This window comes from Telmatherina bonti (genome assembly GCF_933228915.1).
Source record: "Telmatherina bonti genome assembly, chromosome: 14".
In the NCBI taxonomy this organism is placed as follows: domain Eukaryota; kingdom Metazoa; phylum Chordata; class Actinopteri; order Atheriniformes; family Telmatherinidae; genus Telmatherina; species Telmatherina bonti.
Window position 1 is genome coordinate 34,515,980 of NC_136612.1, and position 19,524 is coordinate 34,535,503.

Genomic DNA, 19,524 nt, shown 5'->3' on the forward strand with positions numbered 1-19,524 from the left:
GTGAAAAAGTCCCAAGTGATCTGCGAGGTTTGCGGTCAGATGTTCCACTCCACCGTTTCCCTGGTGAATCACGCTAAGAGTCACGCCTCGGATGTCTGCGGCGTCTGCGGGACGCGCTTCGACTCGGAGGAAGACCTGAAGGCTCACCTGAAAACGCACAAGAACGGGAAGGTGTGCGACGTGTGCGGGAAGTGCTTCGACAGCCGGAGGAGCCTGCAGATGCACGCCAGGATCCACACGGGGGAGAAGCCGTACGAGTGCAGCGTCTGCGGGAAGTCCTTCAACATCCAGCACAACATGCTGCGACACCTCCGGATCCACACCGGCGAGAAGCCGTTCTCCTGCAGCGTCTGCGGCCACGACTTCAGCGACCAGACGGCTCTGAAGCGCCACAGCGCCGTGCACGTGGCGGTGAAACCGTACCGCTGCGACGTGTGCGGTAAGAGCTTCCACAGGAAGACGTACCTGATGCTGCACATGAAGAGACACGCCCTTAAGCAGGACACACATGAGTGAAAATGTTGCCGTGGAGACCAGCGATGGATCTTACCGTCCTGCTGATATGCGATCAGATTCCTCCTGATCTTCGGGCCAGATGTGAAACCAGTTGGTGGTGATTTATCCTGGTTTCAGAAGCCAGCCAGCCAACTAACTGCTGCATCCTCATGTCCACATTCATCAGAGTTACCATGGAAACAGAGGAGCCGTATTGTGATGCTGCTAACTAAAGACGTCGTTATCGTCTCCAGTTACCTGGAACTGCTGCACAGAAAATATGTTTGTCTAAATCAGTGGTCCTGTAGATCCTGCAGCTTTCAGGTGCTTCTCTTCCCCAACACACCGGAGCGAGGCGAATGTCTCGTTACCAGGTGTCTGCAGAGCTGCAGACATGCAGGCGGGAACGCAGCTGTCTCATTACTAGGCGACTGCAGAGCTGCAGACGTGCACGCAGCTGTTGGGTTGAGGCGTGTTGGAGAAGGGAAGCATCGAAAAGCTGCAGTGACTGATCTCCAGGACCGAACCTGGATATGGGCACGGTCTGAAATATACTCATTAAAAACTCAATATAACATGAAATATATCTGGTTTTACAGCTGATTTTTTTTTTTTTTTTTTTTTTAAGAAATAAAATGTGTTGATGAAGTTTACAAGTTTGCATCCTGGATTTATCTCCATACCTTAAACTCTGCTGACTGGTGCATCATTTTGGGATGTGTTTTTGTTTTCCCTCGTTGCATCTTCCTCTCACATCTGCAGATGTAATGATGGGTCGAATGTCTAAAGTCTCATTTATGTCTGTAAAGGTAGGTTTATCGGCCTTATGGTTAGGTTTCATTGTTAGCCCACACGTCCACCAGAGGGCAGTGCAGAGTTCACCTCTGATGCAGCTCCACAGACAGACGTTATGATGGAGGAGGGTCGTCATGGTGATGTTCATGCTGATGCAGCTCAGCAGACAGACGTTATGATGGAGGAGGGTCGTCATGGTGGTCGTCATGGTGATGTTCATCCTGATGCAGCTCAGCAGACTGGTAGTCTGAGCATGAACGTAAAACAATTCATGGTGACTCATGATGTGTCACATTTGGTGAATTTGCAGATGAATGAGCAGAAACTGATGATCATCAGTTAACGTGGTGAAAGAAGAGGGATGATTTCATGCTCAGTTTCCATGAGTTTTACGTGCACTGATCCGGTTTACGCTGGGTTTACTGGTGGGCTCGTACAGGAAGCAAAGCAAAGGGATTTTCTTCTCTGGAAGAGCGGTTATGTAAACCAGCTATGTGTCTGACGCACGTTTTCTGTTTAATACAGAGCTGCTTGTAGCTTTAGGAGGGGAACCCGGTTTCTTCATCATCGTCATAGCTCTTTTTGAATGAGTGAGGAAAACGTCCCCCTGAACGTCTCCTGTAGACACGCTGACCTCCATCTGACTGGTGTTTACCTCAGATCATTGTGATGGAGGAAATTCTGCTTCACTGGACCAGAACCAAACTTCCTACATTGTCTCGTCCAATCAGATTGAGTCATCTCTAATCATGTACGTCAAATCAAACTTTTATTTATTTATAAAGCACCTCCCGTAAAAAGCAATGTTGTGGGAATCATTCAATCCCCGCTGCCAAGGTCCTGATGAGGATGTGCAACCACGAGCACATCCGGTCCATCCTCCACTCTGCACTTGCTCCCAGTTCACTTCCGTACGAAGTCCTCCTGCACACCCATCACTGTCTGCACAGTGCGGCTTCCACTTACCTCACCAAACTACTGACACCCTTTACCTCAACCCGGACCCGGTCAGGTCAACAGCACCGCCCAGAACACGGCTGAAAACAATATGAGATGGAGCCTTTGAAGCCACTGCTCCCTGTCTGTGGAACGCCCTCCTGGACCACCTTACGGCCCCACAGCCGGTGGATCTTAAAAAAGGACTAAAACCTTCCTTTTTAGAAAAGCTTTTAATTGTTGATTTATTCTGTCGATTTATTATGTTTTTACTCTTTTTACTGCAGCACTTTGGGGTTTGGTGTCAAATGTAAAGAATGTTATAAATAAAATTAAAACTATTACCTCCACCAAGGAGGTTGTTTTTACCATAAACTGTGTTTAAGGAGATGGACGGAGCCTCCGTGACGTCACCCGTAGGTTTCTGAAGAGCTGAATTGAAGCTTGGTGGGCGGTTCCTACCATCGCCATCTTGGCAGGAGCATGCGTGTCGTCTCGCCTGGAAAATATAAATATGGGCAAAGAGTTGGAGCTGAGAGAGGGGGCTGTGAGCGTCATGGTGGATGATTGACATCGAGCGAACCTAACTGAGCTAACCAGCTAATGGAGGTAAGTGGGCTAAAGCTAAGTCACGTTGTTAACTGGCTAAAAACTGTGGTTTTTTTTTCTTACTTGAAGCAGGAGACCAAGTACCTGTCAATCAAAAGGACACGCCCCCTAAAGATGCCAAATTTCAAGATTAAATTACATTTAAATGGGCGAGTTAGAAAAAATTCACTCCCCCCACAGTTGTCATGAAGGTAAACCTGACCTATTAAACCTAAAATGGATTATTGTACCAGGCTGTAAATATGTTTTTCTGCTGTAAACATGTATATTTCTACTGGAAACATGTTTATTTCTGCTGTGAAGTTGGTCTTTTTAACATTGGAGTCTATGGGGATTTGCTCTGTTTTGCAGCCCCTAGTGGATGTAAGGGGAACTGCAGTTTTATGCACTTCTGCATAGGCTTTACTTTTAACCACCGTAGGTTGCCGCTTGGTTTTTACCGGCGTTTGTTTGTGTTCAAGATGACGTAAAAAGTTCTGGATGGATTTTCAAAAACTTTTAAGGAGTTATTTGAAATGTGAAAAATAAGATCTGATTTCACTTTGGTGATTTCGGATCACTCTTTGGATCCAGGAACTTTTTCAGTATGGGGAGAACTGGGGCGGAGCTTTGTGATCTCCAAGTGCTTTTCTAGTTGTTATTATCATCCACACCAGGAGGACCGCACCAAGGACCAGAGGGCATCAGCATGGGAGCCATCAATCCCCCTCAACCAGATCTGTCTCCACATCAAAGACCCTGCTGGATAGTAAGCAAAACAAAAGAATAAATACTTAAAGATTTATAAAAAAAAAATAAAAAAAATGGATACAAACAAAATAAAATTCAGCTAAAAGCTAGACTGAAAGGGCATTTAGCTTCTTTAAAAACCTTTCCGTTTTAAGTTAATTGAACATTATTCCTGCTAGAAAAACTAACTGGACGGTGTTTAAACAGCAGCTGAATCTTCCATCTGGACGGGACGAGTTCATGTGACTCGTAGCAGAACTAGTGAAACATAAATGAGCTGATCCTCGCTGATGTGAAAAGCAGGATGAGTCAGGAACTGGTCACGTCACCATGCTGCAGAGAATCAATACTAAACATCTAAAAGCATCAAGTCACTATAAAGATGTAGAAAATAAAGGGCAAATTAAACCAAACATACTGCAGATATTTCGGTGTGCTGTCTCATTTACGTTTTCTGTTCCTTTAAAGTTATTTTAAATTCTGCATATGATGATTGTTTTAATTTCTCTGATCTAATCAGCATGGATGTGGCTTTTAATCAGTAGAAACTGGTTGGGTTGAATAACAATCTGGATGTGATTGGGAAGAAAGAAAAAACATGAAAACATCACTTAAAATTCAGTTTGTAAAGAACTGAAAATGTTCACTTTGTATTTTTCCTTATAGACATCGTTTCTCTACAAGATCCGGGTCATTGGACCTGGATAGTTTCTGGATCTGACTGAGACCATAATGTCCTAAAGGTTCCTTCTGAAGGTCTCCTACCCAGAGCGGCAGGTGAGGTTTGGTTTCCTCTAATTGATTCATTAAAATGTGATTAAACTCATGAGTCCTACAGCCGACTCAGGAAGCAGGAGACATTATTACAACACACGGATCAGATGGAAAAAGTTTATTTTTAGTTGTTGCTGAACTTCCTTCATGCAAATCATAAAGCAGAGTTTGTTTTTTATGTTTTACTTTTTATTTCCATTTGAACAAACTTGTGAATTTCAATCATGACAAAGTATAAAATCAAATCAGATCCATTTTTATTGCCTTTAATCGACCCAAACACACATCGTAAACCTCGGATCGATCAGTTTTCAGCTCACAGTGACACAGTTACTAAATGCATTTGTATCCAAATGTGTAAAAATAGATTTGAACATACAAAAGAAACCAGTAACTGCTGGTTACATGTAGCTGTGTGAACCACATCCATACTGGCTCCTAGAAGTAGGAGTGATGAGCTGAAGGATCTGGATTCGACTGGGATCGAAGATGCAGTTTTCCTCCAGGCCGCTCTTCACCATCCCGCAGTTGGGCGGCACCCAGGCCGTATTGTATCCGTGCTGACTCCAGGTCTTCTGAAGTGGGTGATTCTGGTGATTGATGACAATCACTTTTCCCACGTTGACTTTAACTCTGATGACAACCTTGTCGTGTTCTGGGTGATCGATGGGATAACGGCTGGCTTTCTGCAGGTCTCTGCTGAGGTAGACACCGGGGCCGAGCATCCCATCGGAGGATTGGCGAAAGCCTGAAGCCTTGATGCTTTGAGCACTTCTCCGGGTGGTGCCATGATACATGACGTAGGTTTTACCGTCATCTGGTTGTGGGGCAGTGAGTCGAGTCACCCCCGGTGGAAGGAAGTCATCTTCAGCCCACTGGTAACTATACCTACTCATGTTGTCCGGCTTCCTGCAGGAAACATGACGCAGAAGTCATCATGAAGTCATCGTCATGTGAAAGAAGTCTCAAAAAACTAACTGGTAAACTGCTGGTAAACTAACTAGTATTAGCCCTTTAAAGCCCAATCTAATGACAGCTGGGCGCTGTTCTTTAATCTGGAGTCTTTCGGCCTTTTAGTTAAATCTGAAAATCAAAGATTTCCGCATTACATTTAGCTATTTTACCATTAACATGTGAGACGTAAAAAATATTGTGAACTAAAAATAAGTCTAAAAACTTTCTTGACAACCATTTTGTGCGGTAAAATGTAAAAAAAACAAACAAAAAAAAACAAAACAAAAACTTCGTTCAACCCCATAAAGCCCATCTTGGCTCATCATCAGTTTTGCATCACATTATGGTAAAAACCGCTCAAAATCCTGTTTGACACAATCTGACACATCTGTGTGGTGCCCCAACAGATACTAGGGTGCAGAAATCACTCTAAATGATAAATATTCCCCCCAAAGTATGTTAAATCTTTTGTTACATTTTGTTAAAGGGCCAAATAGAAATCCTCATGTTGAACAAATATGACTTTTCTGGTCATTTTTTCATGTGTCGGGCTGTAAAGGGTTAAACAGAAGTTATGGAGGCTTCTTCTCCAACAGACTGATGAGGAAAACCTCCTCCAGTCAACATTTCACTGGCTGCAGGATGCAGGAGGAGTCATGAGAGCCGAGCATCAGGAAACGCCTCCCAGAACAACCGGAAATGTGTCATTCCAGAGTTTATGGAACATAGGTGTCAGAAAGTCATTTTTTAGTCTTTATTCACAAATGAATGAAAAAAACAAAAAGCCTGGATCGTACTCATGTATGTAATGAAACCGTCCGAGTCCAGTTTGAGGTGACTGGGAGTTTAAACTGCAGCTGGAATAAAAAAGTTCATGGCTGAAGCAGAAAGGGAAAGTGATTCTTGCATCAGCTGGGTGTAAAACGGTTGATTTGTAAAAGACAGGCTGAAGCTTTAAAAAGTTTCAGCAGGATCAAATGTTGAGACATTCTGGTCAAAGTGGAACAACAGCTGATGGTTTCCAGCAGATCGGATTGGCTGCATGTGAGAAAGTCTAGATTTGGTCTGAAATCTGTCAGATTCCGATGGATGACACAGATTTCCTCCTGCAGACGTCTTCATCAGCTGAAAGTTCTTTCTTCCCACACACACATACACCATCCCTCACTTTTCAGCTTGACATTCAGTGATGCAGTGTGTGTTTGTGATGCAGTGTGTGTTTGTGATGCAGTGTGTGTTGCGTTAACGTACCTGTGTCTGTTGACGTACCTGTGTCCGTGTCTACCTCAGAGTGCGGCAGCGTCTTGCTCTGCCTGAGTAAAAACCTCCAGGCTGCAGGAGGAAGCTCTATTTATGTTCACCCTCCTTTCACTTTCGTTTCACCGCAGCTGATCTTCGTAGCTTTCGTTTGCTGTCAGGACAACGGTTATTACAAGGTGTGGCTGCAGCAGCCGCAGGTTTGATTCCTGGCCGTTGTTTCTGGGACTTTCCACGTTCTCTGCCAGACCAGATGTATCAGTTGTGACGGATGCAAACAAAGCGGATCAACACGTTCCTGTCGGCTTTGTTTCATATAAACCACCTGATTCATTTCTTTCACTGGTGACTCTGAAGGCTCCTGGAGGGTCTTCGGGGCCCTCATCCGTCCATCCAGGACAGACTCTTCACACTGTCTGTGTGTCATTTCACAGTTTTGTAGTTTGTTATGGTTTTGGGGTGCTTTATGGTCGTCTTTCTGTCACTTTATGCATCTTTCTGCTTTATTTAGCTTCTTTTTCATGTCGTTTCTACATTCTGGGTGGTGCTTGATGTTTTCTCCACATTTTGATGCATATTTCTGATTTGTAAAATGAAATTCAGGAGGGAATTGAGAGTGCAGAGAGCTCCGACTGCCTGAAGGAAGCTGAAGGAGAACAGCGGGGGTGCTATGGGGGGGGGGGTGATCCTGAGTCATCAGTCAGGACAACAAGTGTCTGCCAATACTAAACTATCCTGCTCCAGAATGTTACAGGAGTGACTAAGAATAAACATAGAACTCAGTGTTTAAACAAACAAGCAATTTTATTAACAAAGACCTGAGAGAAATCCCACCTCAATTTAACCCAGACTGGTCAGACACTTCCAAATAACCCCAGCATACCCAGAACCCTGAAGAACAAACCAATAGTGGCACCACAAAGCACATCAGTCAGCTAACACCGTAAGTCTCACTCGTGAAGACCAACCCTCAGAAGTCAGGGTTCAGGAGCCAGGGAAATCAAGGCCTATTTGACCACTGGGTAAATTTGGTGGGGGGGGAAGAGTACTCCAAATAAACAAAAGAAAATTAAATAAAAATAAACAAAAATAGTTAGTTCGCCTCACAGCTGATAATCCAATACCATTCAGTGTGCCCTGCAAGGCCAGGCGGACTAACTACTATAAGAAAACTAAAACCTAAACCAAAATCTTAAGACAGCAGGAAACAGCAATGAAAACCATTCAGCAACTGTAAAATATAAAAACAATTAACTAAACATTTCAGAATACAAACCATTTTAGTACTTCACAATTACAAGTAATCAAATTATGGAAATCACCTGCCATGTCGTTGCCCCCCACACAACGAAGACATAAACAGGTTTAACCTTCTTTAAAATCTTGTGTGGCCACACTGCAGCATCAAAAATTATAATAAAAGTAACCACATTCAAATATTACTAAAAACAACCAACCAAGTTACAAACAAATTGCTTACCAAGCTCATCTCCACATGAGGCTCACCTCATCACCAGTCTCAGGTGGCACTGGTTACAAGTAGGAGGAAGCGGGTCTCCCCAGACTCTCTTCTCTAGCCAGATGTTCATCCTCCATCTTGGACACCAAGTTTCCTCACATCACTGCGCAGCAGAGGGTAAATGTGAGCCGGGCGGCTGATCTGGACGGGGTGTGTTCCAGGCTGCTCAGGACATCCTGCATCATCTGTGTCCCCCAGAACAGACAGAACTGAATGAGTCGTCCCGTGGCCTGACGTCACAAGTCCTCACATCTTTGGAGAGAAAAGTTCAGCAAGTGCAGGAAAATCTAACCAACACGACGCCGCAGCTGGTCACCTGGTAACCTTCTGCTGAGTGACTCCATGCAGGTGTGGGAGAAGCAAGCTACATCTCATCACCTGTCTGTCCGCCTGTAATCAATCTTTTTTTTTTATCTGTCATGACATCAAAAAGAAAAACATCCATTTTATTAGCTTTCAGAGACAAATGGACACAAATAGCTTTTTTTTCTTTGTGTGTCGGTCTTGTCCAGTATTTAAGCAGAATGATGGTCTGGATGCTGTTCTGCTGAGCAAAGCTTTACTAGTATGACGCTCCCCTTGATTTTCTGGATTCTTACTTTATTTCTCTATTTATTTTGCATAATTGTTTGTGATACAGAATTTGTACTGCTGGACTGGAGAGGATAGAAGAGAGACAGAAAGAGAAAGAAGAGAAAACACCTCATACAGAAAGAGAAAAACATACATTTGCATTCGCTTATACAAACACATGTAAATACACAAACAAGCCAACCTGAGATTCATATTCGCCCTGCGGAGGACTTAGCTATCAACTGTTAGTGAATAAACCTGCAGGACAAGTCAGTGACTGTCTCACATGCAGAACAACAGAGTGGAACATGTTCAGAGAAGAGTGATCATGCTAATGTGACCCCGCCCACACAAAGGCAAGAGGGAGGCCAGGAGAACCCCGAAACCCGGGCAACCGGCAGCCGCCCCCACGCACAGGCCCCAACCGCCCCACCCCATGGCCAGTCATGCATCCACATAGGAGGGCCAGAACCCCCAGACAGCCACCTACACACACACACACACACACACTCCCTCCCTTCACATACCCCCCCCCTCCTTACACACATTTATAACCCATAATACAACTCCCCTCACAAGGTCCCCCACTCATCACCTCAACATGCACCCCCTACTCACCCCCCATTCACACACTCCTTTATCCACACACACACATCCCCACCCCACCTCCAATTTCCCACTCCTTCCTCCATGCATGTGCCCCAACACACCTTTCCGCCTCCACTCATAAACTCCCCCGGCAAAGCCCGGAAATAGGGGCTTGGGAGGACCCCATTGCCCCTGCGTCCCTCCCCACTAATGATTAAGTGTGTGTTATTTGCAATAAAAATTGAGAGGAAGTAACTACTCCGTGTTGGGAGAGGGACCGCCTAAGCAGCCCCGCCCATTGTACACTGCATGGCCCGCCCCCCAAAACGTGTCCATGAGTTGTCAGTGTGTTTTCTCTGTTATGGTGACTAAGTGTAAATAAAACTGGGAGGTGAGCAGATACTGGGTACAGCAATCAAGACCACCTTCATGGCCTTTATCACCACCCAGCACAACGTGCACACCTCCCAACACCCTGCCTGTGTGTGATGGAGAATGGGAAGGAGAGGGGTCTGGGGATTTATGTCCGGAGGTAAGCAAGCTTCCCTCTAGAAGGTGAACCCCCATTGGCACTAGGTACACCCCCCATTCCTGGTCCCTGAAGGCCAGGACAAGCCAGGGGTCGCCGCCCCAATAGTCAGAGCCCTTGGTGCCGCCGCTGGCCGCAGAAGGCACCAGCTGACCACATGCAAAGGGGAGTAGGAAACAACGAAGGGGAGGGGCGGCATAAGGAGACCCCAGACCAAAGGTCCACTGACCCCACCCCCATAAGACACCCCCCCCCCCCCTATATCTGGAGACATGTTGCAGTCCCTCCTCGCCTACATACCAATAAATTTGCACACACCTCTCTCACCTCCTATCCCCTTTGTAACCACTACCCTTCCACTCTCCCGATACATATGCCACTAAACCCCCATGCAGCTCCACACTCTTCTAAATACACACCCATATCCCCCCACACATATACCATCCCACTCCCCCATACACACCCCTCTATACCCCCACATACTCATTCCCCATCACACTCCCTCTTACCCACACCCCTACACTCGGCACACGTGCCCCACAACAGTCCTCCATCCACACTTTTCTTTTTTTTTATTCTTATTTAATTTTTATTTATTTCATTTTTACGACTGATTTCTGTTCTGATGAGATATTATTAACACACCATGTTATGTTGAACATGTTTCTAAACATATTTTGGTTGTTTTCTTCTTGTCTGCTGCTTTTTAATAATTTTCTTTTTTCATTTACTTTCCTTTTGCAGTTTTGTTTAATTACAGACCGAAACAAATATTCAAACTCAGGAACTGACAGTGTTTAAACATTTTTCTGGTAAGATTTCTTCCGTCACCATCTTTCTACACAGTGTGAATCGTGTCTTCATTTGAACACTAGGGGGCGCTGGAGGCCTGTGTTTAATTTTGGTGGTGATTCGGATCACTGTTTGGATCCAGGAACTTTTTCAAAATGAGGAGTACTGTGGCGGAGCTTTGCGCTCTCCGAGTGCTTTTCTAGTTATTATCATCCACACCAGGAGGACCGCACCAAGGACCAGAGGGCATCACCATGGGAACAATAAACCCCGCTCAACCAGAGCGGTCTCCACACCGACGACCCTTCTGACAGTAAGAACAATAAAAGTAAACTAAAGAATAAATACTTAAAGAGGGTTTATATAAAAATAAACACAAACACAATTAAATTCAGGTAAAAGCCAATCTAAAAAGGCATTAAGTTTCTTTAAAAACCTTCCTGTTTTGATTTAAATGAACATTATCTCTTCTAGAAAAACTAACTGGACGGTGTTTAAACAGCAGCTGAATCTTCCATCTGGACGGGACGAGTTCATGTGACTCGTAGCAGAACTAGTGAAACATAAATGAGCTGATCCTCGCTGATGTGAAAAGCAGGATGAGTCAGGAACTGGTCACGTCACCATGCTGCAGAGAATCAATACTAAACATCTAAAAGCATCAAGTCACTATAAAGATGTAGAAAATAAAGGGCAAATTAAACCAAACATACTGCAGATATTTCGATGTGCTGTCTCATTTACGTTTTCTGTTCCTTTAAAGTTATTTTAAATTCTGCATATGATGATTGTTTTAATTTCTCTGATCTAATCAGCATGGATGTGGCTTTTAATCAGTAGAAACTGGTTGGGTTGAATAACAATCTGGATGTGATTGGGAAGAAAGAAAAAACATGAAAACATCACTTAAAATTCAGTTTGTAAAGAACTGAAAATGTTCACTGTATTTTTCCTTATAGACATCGTTTCTCTACAAGATCCGGGTCATTGGACCTGGATAGTTTCTGGATCTGACTGAGACCATAATGTCCTAAAGGTTCCTTCTGAAGGTCTCCTACCCAGAGCGGCAGGTGAGGTTTGGTTTCCTCTAATTGATTCATTAAAATGTGATTAAACTCATGAGTCCTACAGCCGACTCAGGAAGCAGGAGACATTATTACAACACACGGATCAGATGGAAAAAGTTTATTTTTAGTTGTTGCTGAACTTCCTTCATGCAAATCATAAAGCAGAGTTTGTTTTTTATGTTTTACTTTTTATTTCCATTTGAACAAACTTGTGAATTTCAATCATGACAAAGTATAAAATCAAATCAGATCCATTTTTATTGCCTTTAATCGACCCAAACACACGTCGTAAACCTCGGATCGATCAGTTTTCAGCTCACAGTGACACAGTTACTAAATGCATTTGTATCCAAATGTGTAAAAATAGATTTGAACATACAAAAGAAACCAGTAACTGCTGGTTACATGTAGCTGTGTGAACCACATCCATACTGGCTCCTAGAAGTAGGAGTGATGAGCTGAAGGATCTGGATTCGACTGGGATCGAAGATGCAGTTTTCCTCCAGGCCGCTCTTCACCATCCCGCAGTTGGGCGGCACCCAGGCCGTATTGTATCCGTGCTGACTCCAGGTCTTCTGGCGCGGGTGATTCTGGCAATTGATGACAATCACTTTTCCCACGTTGACTTTAACTCTGATGACAACCTTGTCGTGTTCTGGGTGATCAATGGGATAACGGCTGGCTTTCTGCAGGTCTCTGCTGAGGTAGACACCGGGGCCGAGCATCCCATCGGAGGATTGGCGAAAGCCTGAAGCCTTGATGCTTTGAGCACTTCTCCGGGTGGTGCCATGATACATGACGTAGGTTTTACCGTCATCTGGTTGTGGGGCAGTGAGTCGAGTCACCCCCGGTGGAAGGAAGTCATCTTCAGCCCACTGGTAACAATATGATGTCCGGCTTCCTGCAGGAAACATGACGCAGAAACTTTGATAGAAGTCAAACGATTCACAACAAATTCACTGATAAACGGCTGGTAAACTAACTAGTATTAGCCCTTTAAAGCCCAATCTAATGACAGCTGAGCACAGTTCTTTAATCTGGAGTCTTTAGGCCCTTTAATTAAATCTGAAAAACAAAGATTTCCACATTATATGTGGTTATTTTACCAATAACATATGAGAAGTCAAATACATTGTGAACTGAAAATAAGTCTAAAAACTTTCTTGACAACCATTTTGTGCTGTTAGTGTATAATTTTTTTTTTTTTTTAACTTCTGCATGTTTTAGCACATAAAGCCCAGCAGGACATGTATGATAGAATCAGTTTGGCATCTTTTTATGGTAAAAACTGCTGTTGGACACAATCTGACACGTCTCTTTGGTGCCCTAATAGATACCAGGATGCAGAAATCGCTGTAAATGGCATTCACCCCAAAGTATGTTAAATCTTTTGTTACATTTTGTTAAATGGCCAAATAGCAGTCCTCATGTTGAACAAATGTGACTTTTCTTGTCATTTTTTCATGTGTCGGGCTGTAAAGGGTTAAACAGAAGTTATGGAGGCTTCTTCTCCAACAGACTGATGAGGAAAACCTCCTCCAGTCAACATTTCACTGGCTGCAGGATGCAGGAGGAGTCATGAGAGCCGAGCATCAGGAAACGCCTCCCAGAACAACCGGAAATGTGTCATTCCAGAGTTTATGGAACATAGGTGTCAGAAAGTAATTTTTTAGTCTTTATTCACAAATGAATGAAAAAAACAAAAAGCCTTGGATCGTACTCATGTATATAATGAAACCGTCCGAGTCCAGTTTGAGGTGACTGGGGGTTTAAACTGCGACTGGGATAAAAAGTTTCTGACTGATGCAGAAAGTGAAATTGATTCTTACGTCAGCTGGGTGTAAAAAGGCTGATTCGTCAGTAAAAGACGGGCTGAAGCTTTAAAACGTTCAAGCAGGATCAAATGTTGAGACATTCTGGTCAAACTGGAAGAACAGCGGATGGTTTCCAGCAGATCTATTGGCTGCATGTGAGAAATCTTCCTGTTTCAGTCACAAGTCTGATGGAGCGACAAGATTCGTTTGAAAGTCTGTCAGATTCGTCTGACCATCCCTTACACATGCGCCTTTTTCTATCCTGCAAACACCTTCATCAGCTGGAAGTTCTGCCCCCCCCAACACACACACACACACACTTTCAGTGTTTGTGATGCAGTGCATCGACTTACCCATGTCCGTTGACGTGTCTGGTGACATACCCGTGTCCGGTGACGTGTTTGTATACCTGTCCGGTGATATACCCGTGTCCGTTTCCAATTCTCTGTCCGTGTCCGATGACGTGTCCGTGTCTGGTGACATACCCGTGTCCGTTTCCGTGTCCGGTGATGTGTTCGTGTACGTGTCCCATTCTGTGTCCGTGTCCGGTGACATACCCCTGTCCGTGTCCGTTTCCGTGTCCGGTGACGTGTTTGTATACCTGTCCGGTGATATACCCGTGTCCGTTTCCGATTCTCTGTCCGTGTCCGATGACGTGTCCGTGTCTGGTGACATACCCGTGTCCGTTTCCGTGTCCGGTGATGTGTTCGTGTACGTGTCCCATTCTGTGTCCGTGTCCGGTGACATACCCCTGTCCGTGTCCGTTTCCGTGTCCGTTGACATACCCGGGTCTGTTTCCGTGTCCGTGTCTACCTCAGAGTGCGGCAGCGTCTTGCTCTGCTTGAGTAAAAACCTCCAGGCTGCAGGAGGAAGCTCTATTTTTGTTCATCATCCTCTCACTTTTGTTTCGCCGCAGCAGATCTTCGTAGCTTTTGTTTGCTGTCAGGGCGGCAGTTTTAATGAGTTGTGGCTGCAGCAGCCGCAGGTTTGATTCCTGGCAGTTGTTTCTGGGACTTTACGCATTCTCTGCCAGACCAGATGTATCAGTTGTGATGGATGCAAACAAAGCGGATCAACACGTTCCTGTCGGCTTTGTGTTTCGTATAAACCACCTGATTCATTTCTTTCACTGGTGACTCTGAAGGCTCCTGGAGGGTCTTCGGGGCCCTCATCCGTCCATCCAGGACAGACTCTTCACACTGTCTGTGTCATTTCACAGTTTTGTAGTTTGTCATCGTTTTGGGATGTTTTGGGATGTCACCATCCATCCATCCATCCATCTTCTGCCGCTTATCTGGGGTCGGGTCGCGGGGGCAGCAGCCTAAGCAGGGAAGCCCAGATTTCCCTCTCCCCAGCCACATTTGCCAACTCTGCAGGAGGGATCCCAAGGCGTTCCCAGGCCAGCTGAGAGATATAATCCCTCCAGCGTGTCCTGGGTCTTCCCCGGGGTCTCCTCCCAGAGGGACGTGCCCGGAACACCTCACCAGGGAGGCGTCCAGGAGGCATCCTCACCAAATGCCCGAGCCACCTCAACTGGTTCCTCTCGGTGTGGAGGAGCAGCGGCTCTACTCTGAGCCCCTCCCGGATGACCGAGCTCCTCACCCTATCTCTAAGGGAGAGCCCGGCCACCCTGCGGAGGGAAACTCATTTCAGCCGCCTGTATACGAGATCTCGTTCTTTCGGTCACGACCCACAGCTCATGACCATAGGTGAGGGTAGGAACATAGATTGACTGGTAAATTGAGAGCTTCGCCTTCTGGCTCAGCTCCTTCTTCACCACGACAGACCGGCGCAGAGTCCGGATTTCTGCAGACGCCGCACCAATCTGTCTGTCAATCTCAAGCTCCATCCTTCCCTCACTCGTGAACAAGACCCTGAGATATTTAAACTCCTCTACTTGAGGCAGGACCTCATTCCCGACCAGGAGAGGGCAATCCACCCTATTCCGGCTGAGGACCATGGTCTCAGATTTGGAGGTGCTGATTCCCATCCCTGCCACTTCACACTCTGCTGTGAATCGCTCAAGTGAGAGCTGGAGATCACGGCCAGATGAAGCCAACAGGACTGCATCTTCTGCAAAAAGCAGGGACCCAATCCTGAGGCCACCAAGCTGGATCCCCTCAACACTTAGGCTGCGCCTCGAAATTCTGTCCATATAAGTTATGAACAGAATTGGTGATAAAGGGCAGCCTTGGCGGAGTCCAACCCTCATTGGAAACGAATCCGACTTACTGCCGGGGGGACACCTGTCGTACAGGGACTGGACAGCTCGTTCAAGGGGGTCTGGTACCCCGTACTCCTGGAGTACCCCCCACAGGACCCCCCGGGGGACACGGTCGAATGCCTTCTCCAGGTCCACAAAGCACATGTAGACTGGTTGGGCAAACTCCTATGCCCCCTCCAGGACCCCAAAGAGGGTATAGAGCTGGTCCACTGTTCCATGACCAGGACGAAAACCACACTGCTCCTCCTCAATCAGAGATTCGACTCCTCTCCATGACCCCTGACCGGACCTTACCAGGAAGGCTGAGGAGTGTGATTCCCCTGTAATTGGAACACACTCTCCAGTCCCCCTTCTCTAAAAAGGGGGACCACCACCCCAGTCTGTCAGTCCAGCGGCACTGTCCCCGATGTCCACGCGATGCTGCAGAGGCGTGTCAGCCAGGACAGCCCCACAGCATCCAGAGCCTTGAGGAACTCCGGGCAGATCTCATCCACCTCCGAGGCCTTGCCGCCAAGGAGCTTTTTAACCACCTCCGCGACTTCAGCCCCAGAGATAGGAGAGTCCACCCCTGAGTCCCCCAGCTCTGCTTCCTCAACGGAAGACGTGTTGGTAGGATTGAGGAGGTCTTCGAAGTGTTCCCTCCACCGACCCACAACGTCTCGAGTTGAGGTCAGCAGCTCCCCATCTCCGCTGTACACTGTATTGACGGAGCACTGCTTCCCCCTCCTGAGCCACCGGATGGTGGACTAGATTTGCCCTAAGCTGTCTGGAAGTCTTTCTCCATGGCCTCGCCGAACTCCTCCTACGCCCTAGTTTTTGCCTTGGCGACAGCCGAAGCCGCATCCCGCTTAGCCTGTCTGTACCTATCAGCTGCCTCCAGAGTCCCACAGGCCAAGAAGGCCCATTTGGACTCCTCCTTCAGCTTGACGGCATCCCTCACTGATGGTGTCCACCAACAAGTCCTGGGATTACCACCACGACAGGCACCAAAGAGCTTACGGCCACAGCTCCGGCTGGCCGCCTCAACAATAGAGGCACAGAACACAGCCCATTCGGACTCGATGTCCCCTGCTTCACTCGGGACATGTTCGAAGCTCTGCTGAAGGTGGGAGTTGAAGCTCGCTCTGACAGGGGACTCAGCCAGACGTTCCCAGCAGACCCTCATAACACGTTTGGGCCTGCCAGCTCTGACCAGCTTCCTCCCCCACCATCTGAGCCAACTCACCACCAGGTGGTGATCAGTTGACAGCTCCGCCCCCCTCTTCACCCGAGTGTCCAAGGCATGTGGCCCCAGCAGGCCTGGACCGGCAAGGACCGGCCCCGCCAGGCACCGGCTGCCCAGGGCAGACAGAGTGCAGGCACCTGAGCCCGAAAGAAACCCCTCCCTCTCGCAGGCAGAGGGCCCAGCCCACACCAACGAAGGGCCAGGACCCCAAGACTGCCACCGAGCGGCAGCCAGGCCACACCTACAAGACCACACCCCAAAGGTCCACCGCCCCCACGCCCACAGACGACGCACCCCACCTGGAGACATGTTCCAGTCCCTCCTCACCTACATACCTATAAATTCACACACACACACACACACACACACACACACACACACACACACACACACACACACACACCTCTTACCTCTGTCCTATCCCCTTCGTAACTGCTACCCTTCCACCCACCCATACACACGACACTATACTCCCATACCCATGCACCCCCACACCTCTCTATATACACACCTACCCCCCACACATATAGCACCCCACTCCCCCAAACACAACCCTTCAAACCCCCACCCACTCATTCACCCTCACACTCCGCCATACAAACACCCCTACCCCATCACACATATACCCCCCCACACCCATACACACCCCTCTATACTCCCACATATTCATTCACCCTACACTCCCCCACACAAACACCCTGCATATGTGCTCCACAACATTCCCCCTTACACACCTCCTTCAGCCCAACCACTTGCACCACTACATTCCACCACCAATCTCCCCTATACACACTTTTGTCTTTTTTTTATATATATATATTCTTCTTGTTAATATTTATATTTTGTAACTGATTTCTGTTCCAATGAGATAATTTGTATCATTCTTCCAAATGTAAAATGACTGTTATGAGATGATAGCATATAAGAGAATGTTTATTACTATTATTATTGACACCACCATGTCATGTTGAACATGTTTTGGTTGTTTTTTTTTCTCGTCTGCAGCTTTTTAATCATTTTCTTTCTTCATTTACTTTCCTTTTGCAGTTTACAATATTTTGTTTAAACACAAAACGAAACAAACATTCAAACTCATGAACTGACAGCTTTCAAGCATTTTTCTGGTAAAATGTCTTACCGTCACCGTCTTTCTACACAGTGTGAATCGTGTCTTCATTTGAACACTAGGGGGCGCTGGAGGCCTGTAAGTGAACTGTAGACAGGTGTGCTAACAGGAAAGAGAAGCACACGGTTTTTAATTAAAAGATAAAGATTAATGATAAGATTTAAGATAAATAATCTTGTAAGAGTGTATTCTGAGTGGGAACCAGACTGGTATTTGTGGCCAGACTGAGTTTTATTATTAGATGTTTGCAGAAGAAAATAAATTATTGACCATAAAGTATTTTTCCTCCATCTGGTGTCTGGTCTTCAACAAAGTTGCTGTGTGAGAACATAAGAAGAAAAGGTTATATCCTGAAATGCGCATCAGTTGTTTTCATTAGTATAGATGATAAATGATAAACTTCTATCCAAGACTGTTTCTGTTCTCTCTGCATGAGAGGAAAATGCCATAATAGACTCGTAAACTAAATGTAATAACCTTGTAGCCTGTAATCGTATGTACAGATAACGCTGTGCTCTTCCAATCTGCTGCAACCAGAAAAAAAAGACCCGTTCTACGTGGACTGATGAATCAGTCTGGAATTAGTTGCTGCAATGTGTTTTTATGACCCTGAAGACAAGAAATCTTTTCCCATCATTTTACCTCCTGTTTCACCTAAGTTGGATCTAAACCAGCTGGACCAGTAAAATTACAGCATAATAACCTGTGAATAATTAAAAATAATAACTTCACATGTTGTTTTAGTGCAAAGATCACAAGTACATTGTCAAAATGTAAATATTTCATTTTAGGAAAACACAAACCTGAAATTTCTGCAGGAAAATTATGTAAGCACACACACATTTATATAATTTTATTTTTTAAAAATTTCATACATTTCATTTTTAAAAATATTTTTAAAATCATATATTAATAACAACATACATAGTTGTAATAGATATATATAAACAGATTAACGAAAGAAAGTTGATAGTTTTCTATTTAAAATATATCAAATTTGATCAAAAAAATATATTTTTCCAACAAATTTGATCTTTTTTTTTATTTAGAAATTTATATTTAGGATTTTTTTAAAAATATATTTATATAAATATTTCCCTATTTATATGTTTACTTATTCACACATTCATTTCAACTTCCATATCACAATAGATTCTGTGTTTGGGGGGGAGGTCAGTGGGGCCCAACAGTACATTTTGCCCCCGGGAGGTCCATAGAAACAGCTCCGGCCCTGCAGGACGTCATTTAAATGAGAATATAAACGCTTTCCTCTCCTGTTGACTCGTTAATAGCCACATGAGGGCCTCTGCGTCCTCCCCGCAGCCTCCAAACCTCTATCCTCATTCCAAGCTTGTGCCAAATTCCCTCCTCCTCTTCCTCCTCCTCCTCCTCCTTCTCCTGTCTGCTTGCCTGTAGCCCTCTCAGGCCGCGGTGGGGAGCATTCACACCCCGCTGGCTGCGTTTAGCGGACGGGGCTCTCGGTGTCAGTGAGAACCGGAGGGAGCGGGAGGAGGAGAG

General features: G+C 45.7%; 1 protein-coding gene across 1 annotated transcript; it reads right to left on the bottom strand.

The window, feature by feature from the left end:
• Positions 1 to 4,739: 4,739 nt before the first annotated feature.
• Positions 4,740 to 13,788, bottom strand: LOC306765660 (uncharacterized protein; the record flags this gene model as incomplete). The annotated part of the gene is made up of 5 exons (XM_079253144.1): positions 4,740 to 5,247; positions 6,676 to 6,790; positions 9,694 to 9,887; positions 12,050 to 12,518; positions 13,785 to 13,788. 5 exons carry the CDS (start codon positions 13,786 to 13,788, stop codon positions 4,740 to 4,742), a joined length of 1,290 nt encoding a protein of 429 aa, XP_079109270.1.
• Positions 13,789 to 19,524: the final 5,736 nt, after the last annotated feature.